This window comes from Vigna unguiculata, chromosome 9, assembly GCF_037176805.1.
Source record: "Vigna unguiculata cultivar grain cowpea cultivar isolate G323 ecotype 2 chromosome 9, ASM3717680v1, whole genome shotgun sequence".
Classification (NCBI taxonomy): Eukaryota; Viridiplantae; Streptophyta; class Magnoliopsida; order Fabales; family Fabaceae; genus Vigna; species Vigna unguiculata.
In genome coordinates, this window is record NC_140800.1 from 32691832 (window position 1) to 32712790 (window position 20959).

Consider the following 20959-nt stretch of genomic DNA (forward strand, 5'->3'; position numbering starts at 1 on the left):
AGGAAGTATGTATTTGATCCGGCCCACGTGTTGGAGGCTGAGGATATACAGATCAGGGAAGATCTCACAGTGGAAGTACCACCCATCGCTCTTGAGGATAGCAAGGTTGAGGAACGTCGTGGAAAGACCGTCAGTCTTGTCAAAGTCATCTGGGATCGGAGAACGGGTGACTCGACTTGGGAGTTAGAGGAGGACATGAGAAAATCACACCCACATCTGTTTACCTGGTGAGTCTTTATTTTTGAGGACGAAAATTTTTCTTGTTTGGGAGAATGTAAGGCCCCTTTTATTTTGCCATCTTAATCTTTAGGGCTGCCCTGCAGCAGTGGGCCTAAAAGGCTGGCCCATGATATAAGAACCCTTCGTGTTGCCCTAATTCCACATTTCCTTCACTTTCAGAAAAGATTCAGCCGTCAACCCTTTCTCCCTCTCACAAAGAGCTCTGCTAGGGTTAGGTTTCTGCCATCTTCAAGCTAGCTTGAAGCTGTCCTCTACTCCATGTAAGTACTATGCTAGCCACTCTCGTCTCCATTGTTCCTTTTTCGTTCCTTTCACAGCTAGGGTTCCAAGTAACCCATATCGTGCTTCTGTTTCGCTATCTTTTCAGTTCTTTCATTCGCTCCTTGAGATGTTGTGCTCGTGCGTTCGGTGTTGGGGGCGTGTTGGGTCGTTTTGCTAGCTTATTCCAGGTAAGGGAAGCTAGACCCTCTTCGTGAGTTGTCATTTTTGTCTTGCGTCGTTGTGGTTTGTGGATTGATTGAGATTTGCATTCTGTTATGGGCGTTTGATCTGTCTGGAAATATCTGTTGGGTGTGTGTATGCGTTATGCAGGTGCGAACAGTGACGAACACTGATAGTCTCGCCCAGGCGAGCTTGACTCGTCCAGGCGAGATGTGCAGAGGCTCGCACAGGGCTTTCTGCGCGAGTGGTCGCCTAGGCGACCAGAACGTGTTTTGGGCAAACACACGACTCGCCCAGACGAGAGGTGTCTCGCCTAAGCGAGATCCCGCACTGTTTTAAGTTCCGCTATTGGTTATAATTAAGTAGTTGAATGGTCATGACAAAGGACATATAAATAGTTCATATACTTCTCATAATTTGATACTAGTCATGATTTAGTAAGTTTATTCAGTAGAAAGGCTTGACGTCAACAGACTTAGCATTTAACAAGTGATATTTAATTTATATATTTGATTTTGGGATGTGACAAACTTCAGACAGTGCAGTTCATATTGATTTGCGCTCTTTTCTTATAATTTAGTAGTTATTTTTACATGCAATAAAATATGATCTTGCGCAGTTCTTGATCCATGATTTTGATATTAAGAGACCATTTTCTTGTGTCAAAAACGTTAGCATGAAGTTATTAAAGAGAAGTTGTCACTAAAAGAAAATTTAGCAAGTTACCAAGTAACAAATAACTTGATCTTTCTGCCCTGTCAATGAATCACGGCATTTCTCTAACAGAAGTACACGTAAGAATGTGGAAGTGGAACCCGTATACAACGACCATATATTTACTTAAAGCTGGTCAAATCTTGTTTAGAAAGGAGGATCCATTTCTAGGCTGAAACTAGAATCTCCCAGGTCCGGAGAAACACCAAATCCTGACATGAAGTCATCACCAAAGATTACAGCACCAGCAGCTAGTGCTCCAGCACCTAACCCCATTGCACCTCCGGCATGTACCCTCGTACCAGGGGCTGTGTAGCTTGGAGACAAGCCATAATTTAGTGGGAAAAAGGTGGGAATATAGCCAACATTTGATGGTGAGGACGGTGGAGGAGGAGTTATTGTTCTAGGCAGCAGATAGCTTGGTCCAGTTGCCTCATGGTAGCTTTGTTCACCCACCTCTTGGTAACTTGTTTCTCCTGTCTCATGGTAACTTGGTTCACCACCAACCTCATGGTTCATCAACATGGTTACGTAGAAGAGCAGGTACCATGTTAGGTCATCAATTATGAAATGATCAGATACCTGAGTGGGGATTTGGCTCTTTCTTCTCGTTAGAAATACAAATTAAAATTCTTTACCTGCTTGACAAGAAACTCCCTGAGAAAAACTGTAGCTGAGCCATGAAGCTTTTCCGTGAAGAATATGGGGTCTGTACTGTAAACTTCCACGTTCAGTGCCAAATCCAGGAGATTTGGAGCAGAGTCCTCAACTGGAATGGCAAACTTGGTTCTCCATACAGGATTTGCACTCCCTGAATCAACAACCTTAGTTCAATATTTGCTGTTAATATCAATCCACCCAACAGCAAACCATTCACGCTTCCAAAGTGATGTTGAATGCTGGAATCCATAACCATATTATCCCCATAGAAAGTCCAGGAACGAAAAGAAGAGAAGTTGAAGGGATGTTGTCTTCTGTAAGTCTCCTCAGATAAGGATTTTGCAGGAAAAGATGTGAACAAGTTTTGCGGTATTTCAAAAGATGCCTTACCTCGATATCAGACTTTTTTTTATACCAAATCTCTGTTTGGGGAAACCCTCATGCCTAGTTCCTAACATTTCTCCGCTTTGCTAAGTATAATACAGGCATACAGGAATCTGCTACAATCAGAGATGGGTTTATGCAAGGGGAAAAGGTAAAACTTAGCACGACAAAGAAATTGGCCATAGAGTACAAACATCTGGACAAAAGCTCTCAACGGATTTATTTTATCAATTTAGTCTCTCAAATAGACAAATCAGTTATCAAATTTATCTTTCTTTGTCACACCATTTTAGTCTTCTACAAAGATAATATTTTTATTGGTTTGAGAAAGAAAAATTATCATGGATTGAAGTGAAAATACAGATTTAAATTAGGACCATTTTGGCACTTTACTCTAAATTAGGATGTGCTCTGTACAAAATGTGTTCTTGCAATTTCAAATTTTACCTATTTATAACTTGAATTTACATATACAATGAATGACAAAGAAAATGGTAATGTCAAGCTTCTTCTCTAACTAATCAGACTACAATCTTTCATTTTTCTTATTGTTTTATATTCAATGTAGTTTGGCTCTTTATACTATAGTTTTTGAAGTGGCATTGGGTCCCTCAATAACAGGTGGAATTAACAATCGCTTTCGCCCTGCACAAGAAACTGCCTATTCACCTCCCTGGGTTATTAATGGAACAGTTCTTCTGTACATCATGGTAGTGGAGTTCAAAAGGTCGTCCCCAAATCCACACGCCCTAAAAAGTAACCTGAAAAAAGTTGAAAGCGTGAGGTGCTATCCACAGAGGAACAATATTCGAAACTCCAAAGAACAATGAACAACCTTTCATTCTCTGAGCAAAGAGCTGCTATGTCGTATATGTCTCTATTTGCAAGCACTCTGCAAAAGGAGGAAGCATTTTCAGATATTTGATGATTTATTTCTTTATCTGAAAAAGAAAATCAGAAAGTACCATCATGCTACCATGTCTACGACCAAGAAAAAGGAGAAGGATAACGACATACGCCATCACTCCTCTTTTTGATATTCTTTTCGATCACAAGCAGTGTTTAACCTAATAATTTGCATTAACATTTAATATTAACCTATACTAAGTATTTTCTCAATGCTTAAATAGAAGGACATCTCTGTTCGAGGGTCATACACAAGATCATTAACTCAATACTAAGTCTTATAAGACCTTAAATGAAATCCTGAATAATAGTATAAAAAAATATTTTTCTATTTTAGAAACATATGTTCTTTTGTTAACAACCAAATAAAACATTAATTAGAATGTGGGTCTTATAATGATATAGGATTGTGGAACCTACAAAAATTAAATTAAGTGATCATGGATTGACAAAGGTCCAAATTTGTTGCTCTATATTAAAGTTTTAACCAGTCCAACCTCGTTAAATGTGATTACTCTGATACTAATTCTAACAAATATAATTACAATCAGGTTAGAAAATATTGTTCTCTTTTATATGAAACTGAGAAAATTGAATGCAGATAAGAACATTAAGTTTGTTTTTATTTAAGTGAGGACGAACTTAACTAGAAAGCAAAGCATGTGCATCTATGCTACCTGCACTTAAAACATGACAATAACTTCATGGTGAAGGATCAGGTCTCATCCACAACACAAGTGTCGTGCTGCATACCTCGCAATTTTTTTAACTATCATCCGACCAATCCCCATTCTCTGCAAACAAGGAATAACCTGAAACAGACTCAACCACGTTAATACACTTCAGTAACTAAGAACAAGGGTTTAACCACTTTCTCATTTTTCTTTATTACCACGACATCGTGAATCGGAGCGGTGAGGCCATAATCGGAAACGGCCCGGCCAAACCCGACCAATTGATCGTGTGAAGGAGAAACCGGCGTGAAGAAATCTGCGATTAAAGAAGACGATGAATTGTCGTGATATGGAACGACGGCGTTTACGTGGCGGAGGTTGCAGAAGACGGAGACAACCACGGCGCTGTGAGACAGAGCAATGCGGAGTTTGTGGATGTCCACGGGTTCAGGTCCGGTTCGGGTCGGAAATCTTTGGGTAGAGTAGTTGCAATCCGCGAAGATGTCTCCGAGACAGTGAGGATCGACTTGGCGTGGGTCGGTGGAAATGTAAATTGGGAAAAGCGGTCTCAATGGCTTGTTCGTCTTCTCAAGCTGAGAGCTTTTGCTACTTCTTCGACTCACCCATCTCAATTCCATGGATTTTGAAGCGAATCCCTCTAACACGCGCTTCTCTAACTGTAACCGCGTTTGTGCTGCAACTCCCATTGCCGCCATTTTTATTCTCTGTGCTTGGGCAACGTATGAAATGGATAATGAAACTGAATCTGCTACTTTGATTCCCACCACCCCAATCTTTAACTTATTTTCTATTTAATTAATTCTTTTATTTTGTTTTAAATCAATTTCTTTTACTACACATTTCACGAGCTTGCTGAGTTTTATGATGAAGCATTACTTTTTTATAATTTTGTTAATATTTTGTAACTCCATTTTTATACATATATAACTTCTTGCTCTTTACGTGAAATTGTTTTAAAATGTAATATGATTAACTTAATATGTTAAAATCTTTTTGTTCAGTTATTTTCTATTATACAACACTTCCAATTTTCTATAAACATAACTTGATTTTATTTAATAAGTTATTGTATATCTTCCTCTCTTTCTTTATATATATATATATATATATATATATATATATATATATATATATATATATATATATAACCACATCATAAAATAAGATATAATGATATCACTTTTACTTTAGAAAGAACATACACACTTGCTCCCACTGACAAATGCATGTTGAATGATATCATGACGATTGTAATTTTTTTCCATGTAAGCTAAACTTCTTAAAATGAAAAATCACACGAGATAAAGGAGATAAGATTCGAGATTAATTTTACCACTCTATTTTTCTAATATTTTATTGCGTTGACAACGATGATCATACACCATTTCAAAATATGTAGAGAAAGTATAGTGTGTAAAAAGATGGATACTTTTTCCTTCACATTTTGTACTTTATAAAAGCTTGTAATATAATATTAAATTATTCTCCCCAGCACAAGTTTATGCATGATCACTATTCATAACCGAGCATATAGATAAACATCTAAAAGAAAGGGATTTAAGTCCAGAAGAAACTCTTGTATAACTAAGCAATAGTTTTGTGTCTACATCAGAAAACACACATATGTCAAAGAAAACTCAAATGCTTGCAGGTTCACTGGAGTTTATTTGTCCGTATCATCAGCTACGAGCCTCTCAAGTCTTCTGAATGATAATATCAACACCATATTCTGGTTCAACAATCATTCTATATGCTGGAGAATGCCTATAATTAGGAGAGAGAGTGAAGCTAAACCTGGAGATGATAAGGGCTAGCACAACCTTCAATTCAACCATTGCAAAGTTCTTTCCCAAGCACAAACGAGTACCCAACCCAAATGGCACATAAGCTTGTGGATACTTGCAGGCCTTCGACACTCCCTCACTGAACCTTTCTGGTTTAAACTCATTAGCATCTGCTCCCCATATTTCAGGATCTCTGTGCAGGGTTGGGATCAGAGTCCACAAACAAACACCCTTAGGAACATCCAGGTTTCCAATTTGGATATCTTCGTATGCCTCCCTTGACACAAAGGCTGCTGGTGGATATAAACGTAGCACTTCTTGAATCACCATTCCCAGCTATGTACAAATAAAGAGAGCAGTTTCATAAGATTACGAGATGCAAGACTAGTTATATGATTTCTGAAAACCAAAGAGCATACCGTTTTCAACAGAGGGAGAGAATCTGAATCTGGTATACCGTTGGGGCAATGTTCAGCTACCTCAGCCCTTATACGAGTCTGCCATTCTAGGTGCAAACCAAGAAGCATCAAACACCAGGAGGCTGCTACAGCAGTGGTTTCATGACCAGCAAAGTAAATGTTTTTGCAGTTATCCACAATGAACCGTTTGGAAAAGTCCTTCCCCAGACTCTGATCACTCATGGCTGCTTCCAACAGTAGCTGCATCAAATCCTTCTCTGATGAGGATGCCTCTGAGCATTCCCTCTTGCGTTTCTCCACTAACTCCCATATCAGTGACTCTATCTCTTTCTCCAAATTCGCTATCTCATTTTGCTTCTTTGACTTGAAACTCAGTTTCTCACTGCCATTAATTAATAATTAATAAACTTTTAGGCCACAAATAAACTCACCATTCGTCTAGTGACATTTTGATGTGCATGTATAAAGCTTTTAAGACACGCTCAAGGTTATATATAGATTATATAGATCAAAATAATCAGCATTCTATGATGCCTTTTTATATGTGTCACTCTTACAATTCTGCAGATTTACGTGTATGAAGAATTGTACTGTAAGATAGTAGAATTTTAAAGGGTAAAATGCATTAAGTTCTCAAATTTTGGTTAAAACTGATTTTCGTTCTAACGTTATAAAAATCGGAAAAATAGTGGTTTCATTCAATAATCTAGTACACTTCATTTTGACATGACAGAACAACAGAATCTACCACATTTTAGAAATACAAGAACTAAATTCACTTTCTTAAAATGTAAGAACTAGAACTAATTCCCACCAAATCATTGAGTGACTCAAAACAAATATTATCCGTTTTAGATTAATAAAAGATTGACATACCGAAAACTGCCGAGGCCAAAAAGGAAGCCACGATGCTTGAACATGGCCTTCTGCATGCTTCTAAGCTTGGAGAACACTTCCTTTCCCTTGGAATAAGAATGGCCAAAGCAAACCCTTGAAATAACATCAGCTGATAAACCTCTCAGATCTTTATCCACTTTAACTTCAGCTGTGGCACCTCCTTGGCTCTCAATAGTTTGCTCCCATTTCAATAGTATTGGCTGCGCTGACTCTATCATTAAGTCCACCATACCCTGCAATACATAGTCATGAACTTCACTTTCTTACCAAGAATCATTTACTAAACTACAAATATAAGAAATGTAACATACTCTTTTATAAATACTTTCTCAAAGTCTCCTCTAACTTGGTTAAGAAAACATGCAGGAGACAGTTAATATCCAAGAGCAAAAATATTTAATTCATTAGTGTCAAAAATTACAGAGGTGGGATAATTTAGTCCTTCAATCATTTTCTCTCTACTAACACATGATTGATTGATATTAATTCAGTTGCCTAAAATTTAATCCTAAAATTATTAATTCAGATGAATTAGAAAACTAAAGCATCTTTCATCTGTAATAATTAAATAGTTAATTTTTCCTAGGAATTGATATCTCATATACTTTTTGTAAGAACCAATTGGACATTTATTATAACTTTTAGCTGAAAATATAAACGAAAAAAAAAAAAAAAAAGCGGGGGGTAAATAGACAAGGGGTGGTGGTATAAGGTAGTGACAGATAGTTAAAAATTTATACATACCTTAACTTTGTCCATGAAGAATTCAGCTGCAACAAGTTTCCTCTGCTGTGACCAACTGATACCATTGGCTCTCAAAATGCCATTGCCAAGCATAGGTTCAAGTTTTTTTGTTAAGTAAGTAGGCTTACCCAAAACCAAAGTGATGCACTGATTCATTTCTCGTACTAGATCCGGTTGGTTAATATACAGGTGCTGTTTCATCCCTGTGGAGTAAGTGTACAGTAGACCTGCAAGACCAGATATTCACGTCTCCTAATCATTAACTGTTAGAACAGAAGCATAATGCATGCCATTTTGTACAAATTTTGATCATATATACTATAATAATAGAGAGACTTGATCTCACTCCTGTCATTACATGGTCCACATTTAGTTAACATAACATTTTTTAGTGTATTATTATTCACATCTGTTGGAAACTACAGAACTATCCGAGTTATACTTATTTTAATAAATTTAAGCTATGATACATAATATATTAAAAGGAGATATGATAAAGGATGTGATGCCAAAACTCTTTGAAATTGTACAAGTATACGTTAGTATACGTTTCTGTTGTTGAATAATAATGAAGAAAGAGAAGAGGAAAATATGAGACAAAATAATCCATAGGATAGATAAATCTTAGAGTTGCTATATAGCCTACAGCATAGGCCCACGAGTACCCAAATTGAAACACAACAGCTGTAAAGTTGAGAACTCCAAATGTATTTGTCATACAGTTAAGGTATGATATGAATCCATTTTTCTCAAAAATATTAATGATATGACATGAATCCATAGAGGGTGGTAGTGCTTGATTTTTTCCATGAGTGGACAACTTGTTGGCTTATCCTGCATGATTTAGTATGGATTTTGCAGAACAGTCTTAGTTTTCAGTAGAAGATAAGATACTAATGTATCTTGTAGAGCCCACACCGGTCAAACTTATTATTATTATTATTATTATTATCTATGTTTACTTGTTAATTCATTTTTTATCCTTTTTCTTTTGCATTAATTAGGTTAGGAATAAATTTCAAGAGAGTAGCTATGTATACAGAGAAATTTATACTATTGGTACTAATGTTCTTTAAAATTGTTTAAACAGAAGGGAGAGAGAGATTCCCTTTAGCATTTCCAAAACCTTCTCAAAGTTTTCATGGAATTTTCTAATTTTCAATTCAATTTTACTTTTGGATTCTCAACTTGCAGCAAGTGGAGAAACCTCTTCTTTTTTTTTTCTGCAAGACAAGACTGCAAGTGGTGAAATAAGGAAGGATATATTCTTTTTCTGCTTTTTTTTCATCTAACACATAAAATGAAAATACAAAAATAATATGTAGATTAATTCAGAACATTTGTAAAATATTTAATCATAATGCTTAATTACTTAAAAGCTAAAAGAAGATTGCAAAAGATATATTCCTTCTTTTGGTGCCCATCATGTATTATTAACTTTTTAAATGTCAAGATCATGTTTTCTTTAGGAAAATATCTGTTTTTTCTCTGCCATCCCACCTCAATCCCAAATTGCTAAGTATCAACAAAATAAAGACTAAGGAAGAATGTTCAAAAAGACTTATGTCATGTCAAAAACTCATCCAACTAGGTACTACCAAATGTATAAACACAGGATTTTTTGCCCTCTGGCACCTTGCTTCACCACTAAAGAAGATAACAAGGCAAAAGCTACAGAATCGTGATACCCCACCAAGTATTCTTAAAATTAGTGCTCCAGCAGAAGAGCACAGTTAGGCACATAAGCACTTAGCTTGACTTTCGGCAAAAGCTAATACCCTGTCTCTAAAATCATGATTGCAAAATTTTGAAACTATTGGTATAGGCCAGTGGTTCAATACAAAAAATACTTGAACCTTAAAACAGTAGTGAATGCATTTGCTTTGAATACTTATTGCAAGAAAGAGTAAGAAGATATAATGGATTGAGAGAAAGTGTAAAAGTTTCTGAAGAAGTTACATGAAAATGATTCTATGAAGGTGTAAGTCCATAAGTTAGTATATGGAAGAAACAACTAGGTTTTTCTTTTATTTTCTTTTTTAACTAATAAACTTGTTGAAAGAGGGTCCAAATCTAAAACCATGCAGAAATTTTAAGCATATTTGAGAGTGACCAACATCCTCAGCACCAGATTTGTTTAGATATTATCCAGAAAGATTGGTTAAGATTAATGAGAACAAAGTACAAGGAGAAGAAGAGAAGAGTACCATATTGTTTCCTCCAGTGCTCAAAATAGGGGAAGAGGGTTGCAGTGCAGTCATGAGCCACATACTGATCAGAACCGTTGGAGGTTGAAATAGAAGCTTTGGCTAGGCTAGCCTGAGCTTGAATTCTCTGCATATCAGACAGATTTCCATGCAGAAAAGAAGGTGGAGGCCCTTTTATTCCTTGCATTTGTATCCTCTTTCTCACCCTTTGAGACTCAAGCCACAAACTTCCATACACATAGAGTATCCAGCTCAGAACCCCCACAACAGCAACTGAAAAAACTAGTTTCATGGCAACAAAAACCTCCTCCATCTCTACCTTTCTCTCTGTTGCTTCTTCCTTTCACTCTTGTGATCTAAATAGCACACCAGAGACACCAGAGAGCGTGTTCAGCACATAATATTATATATTAGTATATCAGGGATCAAAAGCTGGTTATTTTGGCCTGTTGTGGAGTGTTGTTTTATATATTTTAGCATGGAGATGAGGGTGGGAAAGAAGAGAGAGAAGTGACTTCGGTGCAGTAAAGGGTAGTGACAGATTCTACAACTGTGATTGGGTTATGAATCCCTAGGAAAGTGTACCAGAGCTGAAGGAGAAGGACTACTGTAGCAGGAGCCTCTGACATATGCAAAAGATTTATATATCTATGCAAGAATGAATATATGTAATATGATGATATCATGTTATATTTATATGTTCACATGCTTTCTCAGTGGAAAAATTTATGTTAATGGACCACAAGTCAGATGATTATTAAGGATAAGCATTTATTTGTTTATTAAATTATTAGTGTTTAACAAGGAGGACTTGCATTTTCCATCATTTGTAGAGTTTGATACTTATCAAACTATACAAAATTATTGTTTACATAACTTTCAAATTGACAACTGTAATGGATGATTAAGCAATTAATTAAGTGGTGAGCTTAACTACCTTTCTTTTTTTCTTTTTTGTGTGCATTATTAGCATATTTTATATAAGATTTAATAAGTTTGAAAGGAAATGCACAACAAATGAAAGTAAAGTTATATATTATATTTCATTAATTTTATGATATGTTAGTTTAATAATTTATATTTGTCATATATTACAGTTAAGAGTGTTGGCAGCAAAAGAGAGACTAGACCTATTTTATGTAGAGAGATCCTTCCTTATCTTTATGTTATAAAAAAAAAAAATAATCTCTCTGTGATGAGACTTTCTAAATTATTTTAGTGAAGAATTAAAGAATGACATGTGTTGAAGAATGTCAAATTATTTAATGAACTGAATCAGAAAAAAATTAATGAGCTTCATGATGTGTTTAATGACAAATACCTGTCATCTGCTCCAATTTTTGGTGTGTCCTAGAAAAGGAAGTCCATTACCCCACACCTCTGCTTTCTTCCTCAATTGGTCACTTTGACCTCGGTCAAATAAACTATATTTTCAAGTTATTTTAGGTATTTGTTTTTTCACCACAATATATTTATTTTTTATGATCATATTTGGTTGTTCTGTTTCCTTTACAGCTTATTATTTAATTTTTGTTTTTTTTTTTCTATTATTGCCCAAAGATAGTGCCTTTTATAGGAGTGTCATATCATTTTTTTTCCTTTATTTAAAGCAGATTCAATACATAATTTCACAAGTACCATTCAAATTATTTCTCGTCCGTGATTTTCATATTGAAAGGTCGTTTTCATATGTGAGTTAGTGTAACGGATCAATATTTTTTAGTTTAATAATTGAGTGTCTTCTGGACACATTCATGCTCTTTCACCCCTTGAATAGTGTTGGTCATAAACTTTATTTCAACTTCTATTTATGAATTGCTTGGACCATTTTAAAATAAGTTATATCTAATATATAAATTTTAGTTTTAATTATTTAGATTGAGTTTATAAATCTTTTATGTTTTCAACTTTTTTTTTCTCTTCAGCGACATTAAATTATTCATCTTTTTCTTCATCAATTAAATGACACAATTTAGAAGATAGAAGATAGTAGATAGTAGATTTAGAATAATTCAATATAACTATATTTTATCAATTATATCTAATTATGTGTATTGATATAGATGAATCAATTGTACACTTATAATTTTAAATCAATTCAAATATATTGTAGTTATTTAAAACTAATAATGATATCTCAATGTTGTATTGATTGGAAGTTAAAGTTTTGAGATTAAATTTTGGATATTTCAAAAGATAGAAAATGCAGTAAAATTGTGTTTTCTTTCTTGGATTCTTCCTTAAGAATTTATGCTTCCTAACAAACAAAAAAAACTTTTAATGAAAGTCAATGGTGGAAGCTTGTGATCACACTGTGGTGCACTCTTCCAGAGACTCCACAGGCCCTTCAACTTGTATTCATTGAGTGGTCCTTTTCAATGGTGGATTATACAGTTGTGAAGATTCCATCACTCACAACACTGGATACCTCGTCCAGGGTTTTCATATTCATTTTCTAAAAAATTAGGTAGAAAACAAACACACAGGTTGTATTTTATATATAGATCTTTATATGGGTTACTTTTTAATGTAAAAATTCATTTTCTTAATAATTGAATTTGTGTTATATGTATTTTTTCTGTAAGTATGTAAGTATAAAAAAAAGAGTTCACTGAATATATTTTTTCATTTTAAAGCTTTTTATATTTAGCTCTGTAAGGTATTTTTGCGAATTTGCAATTGTTATTTATAGTCATTCAATTGTTTTCGTGAAGTTTCCATTAATTGGATATGGAGAATGAGAATGTATGATAAATTTCACCAAAGTGTTTCATTACAAGCTGTGATACATGTTATTATAAAATATATAAGATAGATTGATCGGTAATTTTCTACTAAAATATGAGGAATTATATACATATTTTTTTATTTTAAAATCTTTTGATATAAGCATTAGATTGAGAAATTCTTCCAATATATAAGTTCTAATGGTACCCAAAAGTTAATTAATACGTACTAATGATGCAACTTCTAAAAGTTTGGGATTTGTGTTGACTTTTATAGAGATTGTATCGATACATATATTTGTAGTTTCTCTGTTTTTGGTACAAAATTTTGTGTTAAAATTATGGGAGTTATTTTTTCTATTGGTTGGAAAGTGATTTTATATTGTTATGTAAGATTTTTTTCTAATTCTCAAATTGTTAGTTTGTTTCTTACTCCATATTTGTTTTCAAAACATAGATAGGGAAGAAATGTTAGAGAGTGCATCTACCAAAGTCTCAATGCACGGATAATGAGAACAATTTTTGTTGATAACTTTCTCTTCAAATGTGATAAGAAGACAAAGAAATGTATTCAAAACATAAAATATTAATATAATTTTTACATTAAAATAAACAGATAATTAAAATAATAAAAAATAAAATCAATTTATTTAAATTTTAGTAATTTATTTTCGTGTATTTTTATTATGAAATATAATTTTTTATCTATTATACTCATTAAATTATTTATAAACTTACACACTTTCTCTTTACTTTAAATTATCTTTTTCTTAATCTAAACAACTACACTTTTACCTTTAGGTCTATTATGATTTGAAAAAATATTGTGAAAACATGTTTTTTTCAATATAAAAATTTGTATATTCCTGTATTGAAACTACTTAAGTTATTGAGTAGACATACTATAATCCTACTTGTAATATAACATTTCACTTTATGAATTTAAAGATTACTTGTTTGGTCCCTGTTTTGCTTAAAATGTTTTTTGGTCTTACTTTTAAAAGAGTTTAAATTGTATCCTAACTTTTGAAAAAGTAACTAAATTAGGTCATTTTAAAAAGAAATTAATAACGGTGTTAACATGTCACATGTCAATTTGTGGTTTTATTATTATTTTTATTTTTATTTTGCAAAAATTTTGTTGGCACGTGTCATGTCTCTAGGGTGACACATGACACTATCACATGACAAGATACTGTCACGTGTTAGGTGTCATTGTCTTGATTTTAATTTAGTCAATATATATATATATATATATATATATATATATATATGTGTGTGTGTGTGTGTGTGTATGTCTATCTGATTCACTTTAATATTCACTTTTTTTCGAAATTAAGCAATATTATTCAGATCCAAATTGAGACCAAATTTATTGTTTGTATAAATATTATACTATTTTTTTTATTAAACATTTTAACATATTATATTATTGTATATTATTAACCCATGTTTTGCTAATCATAATTTTTACCACTAAATTTTAATATAAATATTAGTATAATATTTATTTAAATAATAAATTTGGTCACAATTAAAAGATAACAAAATTTATTATTGTATAAATGATATTAATTAATTTATTCTTATAAAAGAATAGATTAATAATATATTAGTTGTAAATACTTATTTTATTTTTAAAAATATTTATACTTAATTAGTTTTAATCTTATAAAAACACATGAATTAACAAAACATAGATTAATAATATATAATAATGTAATGTGTTAAAAAGTCATTTTTAATAAAAATAATCAGCATAACATTTATACAATTAGTATTTTTTATCTCAATTGGGAGAAAAACAATATTGTTTTATTTTGACAAAGTTGTGACTAAATTGGATAGAAAAGACATATTTCTTTTTGACAATGTTTTTCAACACTCCAAATCTTTTTCTTCTATTTTCATGTCATATCAAACATTTCTTTCATTCATTGAGGTACAGTCACATATGCATTGTCAAAAGTTTGTAAAGAAAACTTTGTTAAAAAATAATTTTTCTATAACTAAATTGAAATCAAGACAATGACATTTGACACTGATATTAACACATGTCAGTTTTCTGCACAAGGCGTTGACAATGCCATGTGTCACCCTAGGAACTTGACACGTGACGAAAGTTTTTTGAAAAAAAAAATCACAAAAAATTAAAAAATATAAAAAAATGATAGATTGACACGTATCAGGCCATTAACGCACTAACGTTGTTAGTATTTTTTTAAAGAACCTAATTGAGACACTCTTTCAAAATTTAGGATGCAATTGAAACTATTTAAAAATGGAATCAAATTGAAACATTCCAACCAAAGTGGAGATCAAACGAGTAATTAAACCTTAAATTTATAATCAAAAGAAAAATTATAAAAGTGTTATTTGAAAATAATATTTTTTTTACAAAAAATAACTTATTACTAAATAAAGTATCTTTTTGAAATTTCAATTTTAAAAGTAAGATATTAAATTAAAAAGTAAGAACAAGATTAAATCTATTAAATTTGTTGTTGATAATATTTAAAAAAATAATTATAAAATATCATATATAATTGTTTTGATGACGTAAACTAATAAATATATTTCATATTTTCTATTTAAATATGTAAAAATAATATGAACATCTTAATTTAAATATATCTACTAACTTAATAATCTTAATTCATTTCTATTTCACAGTTATTTTAGCACTAAACCAATTAAAATTAATGATGAAGAGAAGACTGAAAAGAAATTAAGATAATGTCATAAATCTAAAAATATTGTAGAAAAATAAAACTAAAAGAATTATGTTTACATAGATTTGAAATATATTTAATGTAATAAAAATATAATATAATATGGACCGTTTGTATTGATCTAAATATATATTCAGTTTTGGATTAAAAGACCCATTTTTTTCTTCCTTTCTATTTTTTGTCTTTTTAAAATTTTTACCCATATACCTTTTATTTTTTATTTTTTTTACTTAAAAATTAGTTTGTCGAACTTTGCTAAAATTTCGTTTGTAAAAATAATATTACTTTTTTTTTATACAAAGGTGTTACTAATTAGAACAATGATATACCCACATACCCACATGAGTTTCATCAATTTAACAAGTTATACTTTTCATTTTTTTTCTATCTTAGAATTCAAACTTGTCTCTCCTTTCTCTCTAATTCTTCTCCATATTTTAGCTCTTTCAAAATTTAATTACACCTTGTAGTATGTGAGCAATTAAGAATATTTCTTGTCTGAATAGAAATTCGAACAAAGTAAATTTAAATTTACTTTATAAATTTTTTCTTTTTACTTTTACATTGTTTTAGTTATCAATTTTAGTAAGGTAGTCGAGAGAAGTGACTCCCTCAGTTAGTTCTACGATATACTAAATTTTTACCATTTTGGTTACCTTATTCTAATTCTCAAGTGTGAGTAGCTTTATTTCTTGAAATGTGAAGTTTAACTATGAGGAAAACTATTCAAAGGGAAGGAAAACTAATAAAAGTTTTATTAATACTGATTCAAATTTATGATGATGATATGGTTGTTATAAATGAATGAGATATTAAACTTTGTTTGTAGACTAGTTATTTATATGTGATTTTTTATCAGCAATAAAAAAATTGTAAATAGAGAAGCATTTGAAGTGTTCTAACTCTTTTACACATAAAAGAAAAAAAGAAGCAAAGAACAAAATCGCAAAAAATTAAAAGAGAAAGCAACACATATAGTCTATCAAACAGAGAATATAACAGTTTAAGATAACGATTCTACAAGTAAAATAGAACAAATTTCTAAAGACAAAGAGACAAAAGAATATTGAGGCATTCCACAAGCTCAAGGAAAAATCATTGTCTTGCCAGCTTTGTGGCAAGATTTCTCTTTTGTTTTAAATGCATGTCCATCTGATACCTAAGCCCACACTTTGTGTTTTGCAAAAGAAATATCTAGGCTATATAGCCCTAGTCTAGATGACACATTAGATGAGCACAAATAAATAGTTGTGTAAAAGTGTAACTTCAAAAAGATATTGCAAACAAAGTATATCTCAAAACACCTAACAAACAAGCACCATGTGATGTATGTGGACAAGACTACACCTCAAGCAGCTACAAAAGCATCCCCCAACTAACCAAAAAGAAAAACAAACTCCTAATCCACTATTGATTTAATGCACAAGTCTGGACACAAGCACCAGTCCGAGTGTGTGAATCTTGCATTCGAAAATTTATAAGTTATCCGCATCCAAGCCTTGGCTTGGGCTAAGTTGAATACTTCCTCGCCATCCTTCACCTTACTCCTGAAAACGATTCCATTCCTATGCATCATGATGGTCCATACAATAGCAACCCACATACACTTCCAAATATAATTACCCTTTTTATTTAACCTTAGTATACAAAATTGATGGAAATGGTTTGTTGCTAAAAAGTGATGTACCATAGTAATACCAATCCAATTATTACACAAATTCCATATACTCTGAGCAAAAGGGCAATTAAAGAATAGGTGACCCACTAACTAACTCTTCACACTTGCCACACATGACACACACATTGGTACTCAGACTCACCCCTCTTCTAATCAAATTATCGCATGTTGCGAATTAGTTTAAGATTACTTTCTATGCAAAGTGTAAGGCAATGGGTAAGGCTTTAATATTCCAAAGTTGTACAAATAGATCATCATCGATATCTATCGATCTTGTTATGAGTTTACTATAGGTTGATTTTACAATATAAATATGATTATCCTTCCAAACCCACTCATCTTCCTTACCCATAGTCGCTTCATAAAAATGAAACTAAGTAAATATTGTTGACCTGAGTATGATGTATCAAATTGTTCAATTTGTAATATCTAAGAATATTTTTAATTAAATTACATATTTTTGTGCATGAAAAGAGTAAATGGTTCAAATAGACCCAATAGTTCAATCTGATAAACATATTAGATTTACGTAGTCCCATTGGACGACACCTAAAAGTCGCAAGATTCAAGTGGGAATTTTGTCTTCTAGACAACTCTCAACTTTCTTCTAGCTGGGTAAGGCATCTCTTTGGGTGTGCTAAGTGAATCGACTCCTATAGTTGGGTCATTAAGCGAGAGGAAAGAGTCGTTAGACAAAAATATTTTCTTCAAAATCTAGAGAGTAGGTTGATCTTGGTCGCTGGACGGGTATGCATTTGTTGGACAAATTTTTTAGAAATTTGCTCCGAGTACTCGCTTGTTGAGCAAGCCAATAGCTTACTAGGTGATTTCCTTTTTTTAGATCCAAAGGGCTCGAGTAACATGCTTTGACTGCGAGCCATGCTATTGTTGAGCAAGCCTATCTTTTAAGGTGGCTCGTTAGGCAAAAATTAAATGTTCTAATGTATGAATGAGTAAAGTTACGTGTTTTAGATCTTAGCTGTATATTTAACTTACTATTTAAGATGAGATATGTGATTGTGTTAATGATGTGATTGTAGTGACTCTTAGGGAGGGAGTACTACACTAATATACGGTTAGGTAGTGTATTACAAAGTGATTTTGTTCTGACTATCCTAACTACTAATATTGGATTCACATAGATAAAACCATATAGTTGTGAGAGTCAAAGGAGATTTTTGTATCTAATGTACGATAAAGAATTGTATCTCGCAGATATCACAAATTAACTTTAGTCCTACTCGAAATGGACTTTATAGTCCTAACATGTATTTATAATTATAGCTCTTGAGAGGCGGGAGTGAGTCGTGATAGGTACATGGTCTCTAAGTCTATTCAGTACACAAGTCTTCTAAAAGTAGAGTCAGATGTTTATGTTACCCATGAGGGTTGAGCCACGAGAGTTGTTTCGTGTGATAAACATTTTATTCTTGATGATAACTGTTAATTTGAGATGATGGTATTGAGTATTATGTTGTAATTTTCACTAGGTTACCCTATATTTTCTATGTATTGTGATATTTACTTGCTATGATCAAATGTTGTACGTGAGTAGATAATCATGCCCATGTTAAAGGCTCAATGGTGAGACCATAAGGGTTTTAAGTTGTTAGAGTAGAATATATATATATATATATATATATATATATATATATATATATATATATATATATATATATATATATTGTAGTTGAATATTTGCAGCTTTTATGTTTCATTTTTGAAATTTTTTGACATACATCACTTGGATGATTGTATATACTTTATATATATATATATATATATATATATATATATATATATATATATATATATATATATATTATCATCTATTATTAGTTATTTGTATATATAATTTTAATTAAATTTAAGAAATTTTTTCATCAAATACAATAAATCTTTGAGGAAGATTTGTTCATTATGGTATCTTGTAACAAAATATTGTGTGACAACATTTAAGTAGGGTGACATTACAAGATAATTGTCACATAACGTAATTATAAGTTATCAAAAACATTTATATGCAAGAACTTAATTGAAAAATTTTAAATTTTTAGGATTTAATTGACCACAAAATTTTAATAAGGACTCTATCAAAATTACCCAAATTTATCATAAACTCAAAAGCCCTTCAAATAATTCATTCTTTGTTTAACAAATGCCATGATAATAATAAAAAAAAAACAGTTAAAGATTTGACTACTTTGTAAAATTGTATTGAGTGTTGATATATAATTGACGTCAAATTGTTCTACCATTTCGATTTTATAAAATAATTAACATATATTAAGACATTTCATAAGAAACATATAAATTCCTTTTGATTCTTCACTCCTCAAATAGGTGATATAAATTTGTATAATTTGATATTGTCAGCTATGTCTGTAACTCAATACTTATAATAAGATACAATACATCCCAAATAATTATCTGACTTATAAACAAACATCTATTTATTTTCATCTCACTCACACATCAAACATCACACTTCAATAAACAACATTTTAAATAAGTAAAGCATAGAAAAATATAATACAAACTTATTTTATGATTACATCTCATATAAACATTTTAAAACTAATTTAATCAAGTAATGAATTCCATAGCAAATATTATAAGAGTATTGTTTGAGTGATGCTTTCTCACTTAAACACCATTTTTTAATAAAACACATCATATTATTGGTGATCATTATCACAATAGGAGTCACAATGGAATGACAAAAACTCTTTAACAAAAGACATGGAGAGTTACTATACCATAATTCATTATAAAAAGAAAAAAGAAAAAACTACAGAAAAACTCTTTTAGCAATAATGGTCTTTAAAATCAAATTTAAGTTGGAGAGTTGAACCGGTGTATGAAAGGTATTACCATTATTGTAGGATGATTACCTTATATTAAATGTATAAAATTAATGTACTTTTTATTTATTTTTTTCAAAAAAAGTAAAACAAAATTAAATGTGAAAACTATTTAAAATTATTTACTTTTAGAATCATAAAAATATTTACGAAAATATTTATTAAAGTCCAGTATTTGGATCCTACTTATTTCCATGTACCAAAATCAAATATACTTTACCAGCATATATGCATATGTCTCTTTATAACACACATTTAAAGTTCCAAATCTAATTAACAATCCAAATAAAACATTACCATATTAATGCTTTCACGCAATATCTCAAACTCAAATTAGTTGATAATTGCACCAACTTGATATAAATGTCAACACCTGCATTCATTTATATCACACTTAACTAAATAAATTATTTATTTAATTGACATCTATTACATAACTAGTTTTATTTACTTTGAACTACAATGTTTAGAATTAATGAGGACGAGGAAAGAAAAACACAACAAATATTTTTTTATTGCTACGAAAGGTCAAATCTAACCATCAACGTTTCAAGGTGAAGTTAAAGAATTCAAATTGCTTCCACGAATTCCAGGTCCTTACTGATGCATGCATAAAAAAAGTAAGAAAAAAGGGGAAATGAAAGAGACTAACGAAAGCAAAGTATCAATATATGATGATCTTCACTTTCTTTAATTAGCCCGTGGAAAGAAAATTGCAAATGGAGTAGAAAGAGAGTTTTGATTTTTCTTTAAAGTTGGAGGGGAGGGGATTTTTTTTTTAAGAAATATGAAGAGAAGTGAACAATGTTTCAAATTTTGAAAAGGATGAAGAGCATTTGGATATTCTATTTGCACCTCCTATATTTCC

General features: G+C 31.5%; 2 protein-coding genes and 1 pseudogene across 5 annotated transcripts; all 3 read right to left on the reverse strand.

Moving 5' to 3' along the window:
* Positions 1-1427: 1427 nt before the first annotated feature.
* LOC146883911 (uncharacterized) lies at positions 1428-2312 on the reverse strand (annotated as a pseudogene).
* Positions 2313-2860: 548 nt separating this feature from the next.
* Positions 2861-4812, reverse strand: LOC146883912 (GCN5-related N-acetyltransferase 3, chloroplastic-like). 4 transcript variants are annotated; one of them, XM_085666232.1, is made up of 4 exons: positions 4241-4812; positions 4099-4157; positions 3275-3331; positions 2861-3200 (listed from the first exon to the last, which is right to left on the reverse strand). In XM_085666232.1, exons 1-4 carry the CDS (start codon positions 4733-4735, stop codon positions 3101-3103), a joined length of 711 nt encoding a protein of 236 aa, XP_085522358.1. In that variant the 5' UTR covers positions 4736-4812; the 3' UTR covers positions 2861-3100. The 4 variants fall into 4 exon arrangements, 2 of the variants coding, with proteins under 2 accessions (XP_085522358.1, XP_085522357.1); XM_085666231.1 differs by having other exon boundaries at positions 4238-4812; XR_014984432.1 differs by having other exon boundaries at positions 3123-3200; positions 4023-4157.
* A 784-nt stretch (positions 4813-5596) lies between these two features.
* LOC114163911 (cytochrome P450 714A1-like) lies at positions 5597-10752 on the reverse strand. Its single transcript, XM_028048298.2, has 5 exons — positions 10092-10752; positions 7885-8111; positions 7120-7373; positions 6244-6625; positions 5597-6160 (listed from the first exon to the last, which is right to left on the reverse strand). The coding sequence occupies exons 1-5, from the start codon at positions 10402-10404 to the stop codon at positions 5735-5737; spliced, it is 1602 nt and encodes a 533-aa protein (XP_027904099.1). The 5' UTR covers positions 10405-10752; the 3' UTR covers positions 5597-5734.
* Positions 10753-20959: the final 10207 nt, after the last annotated feature.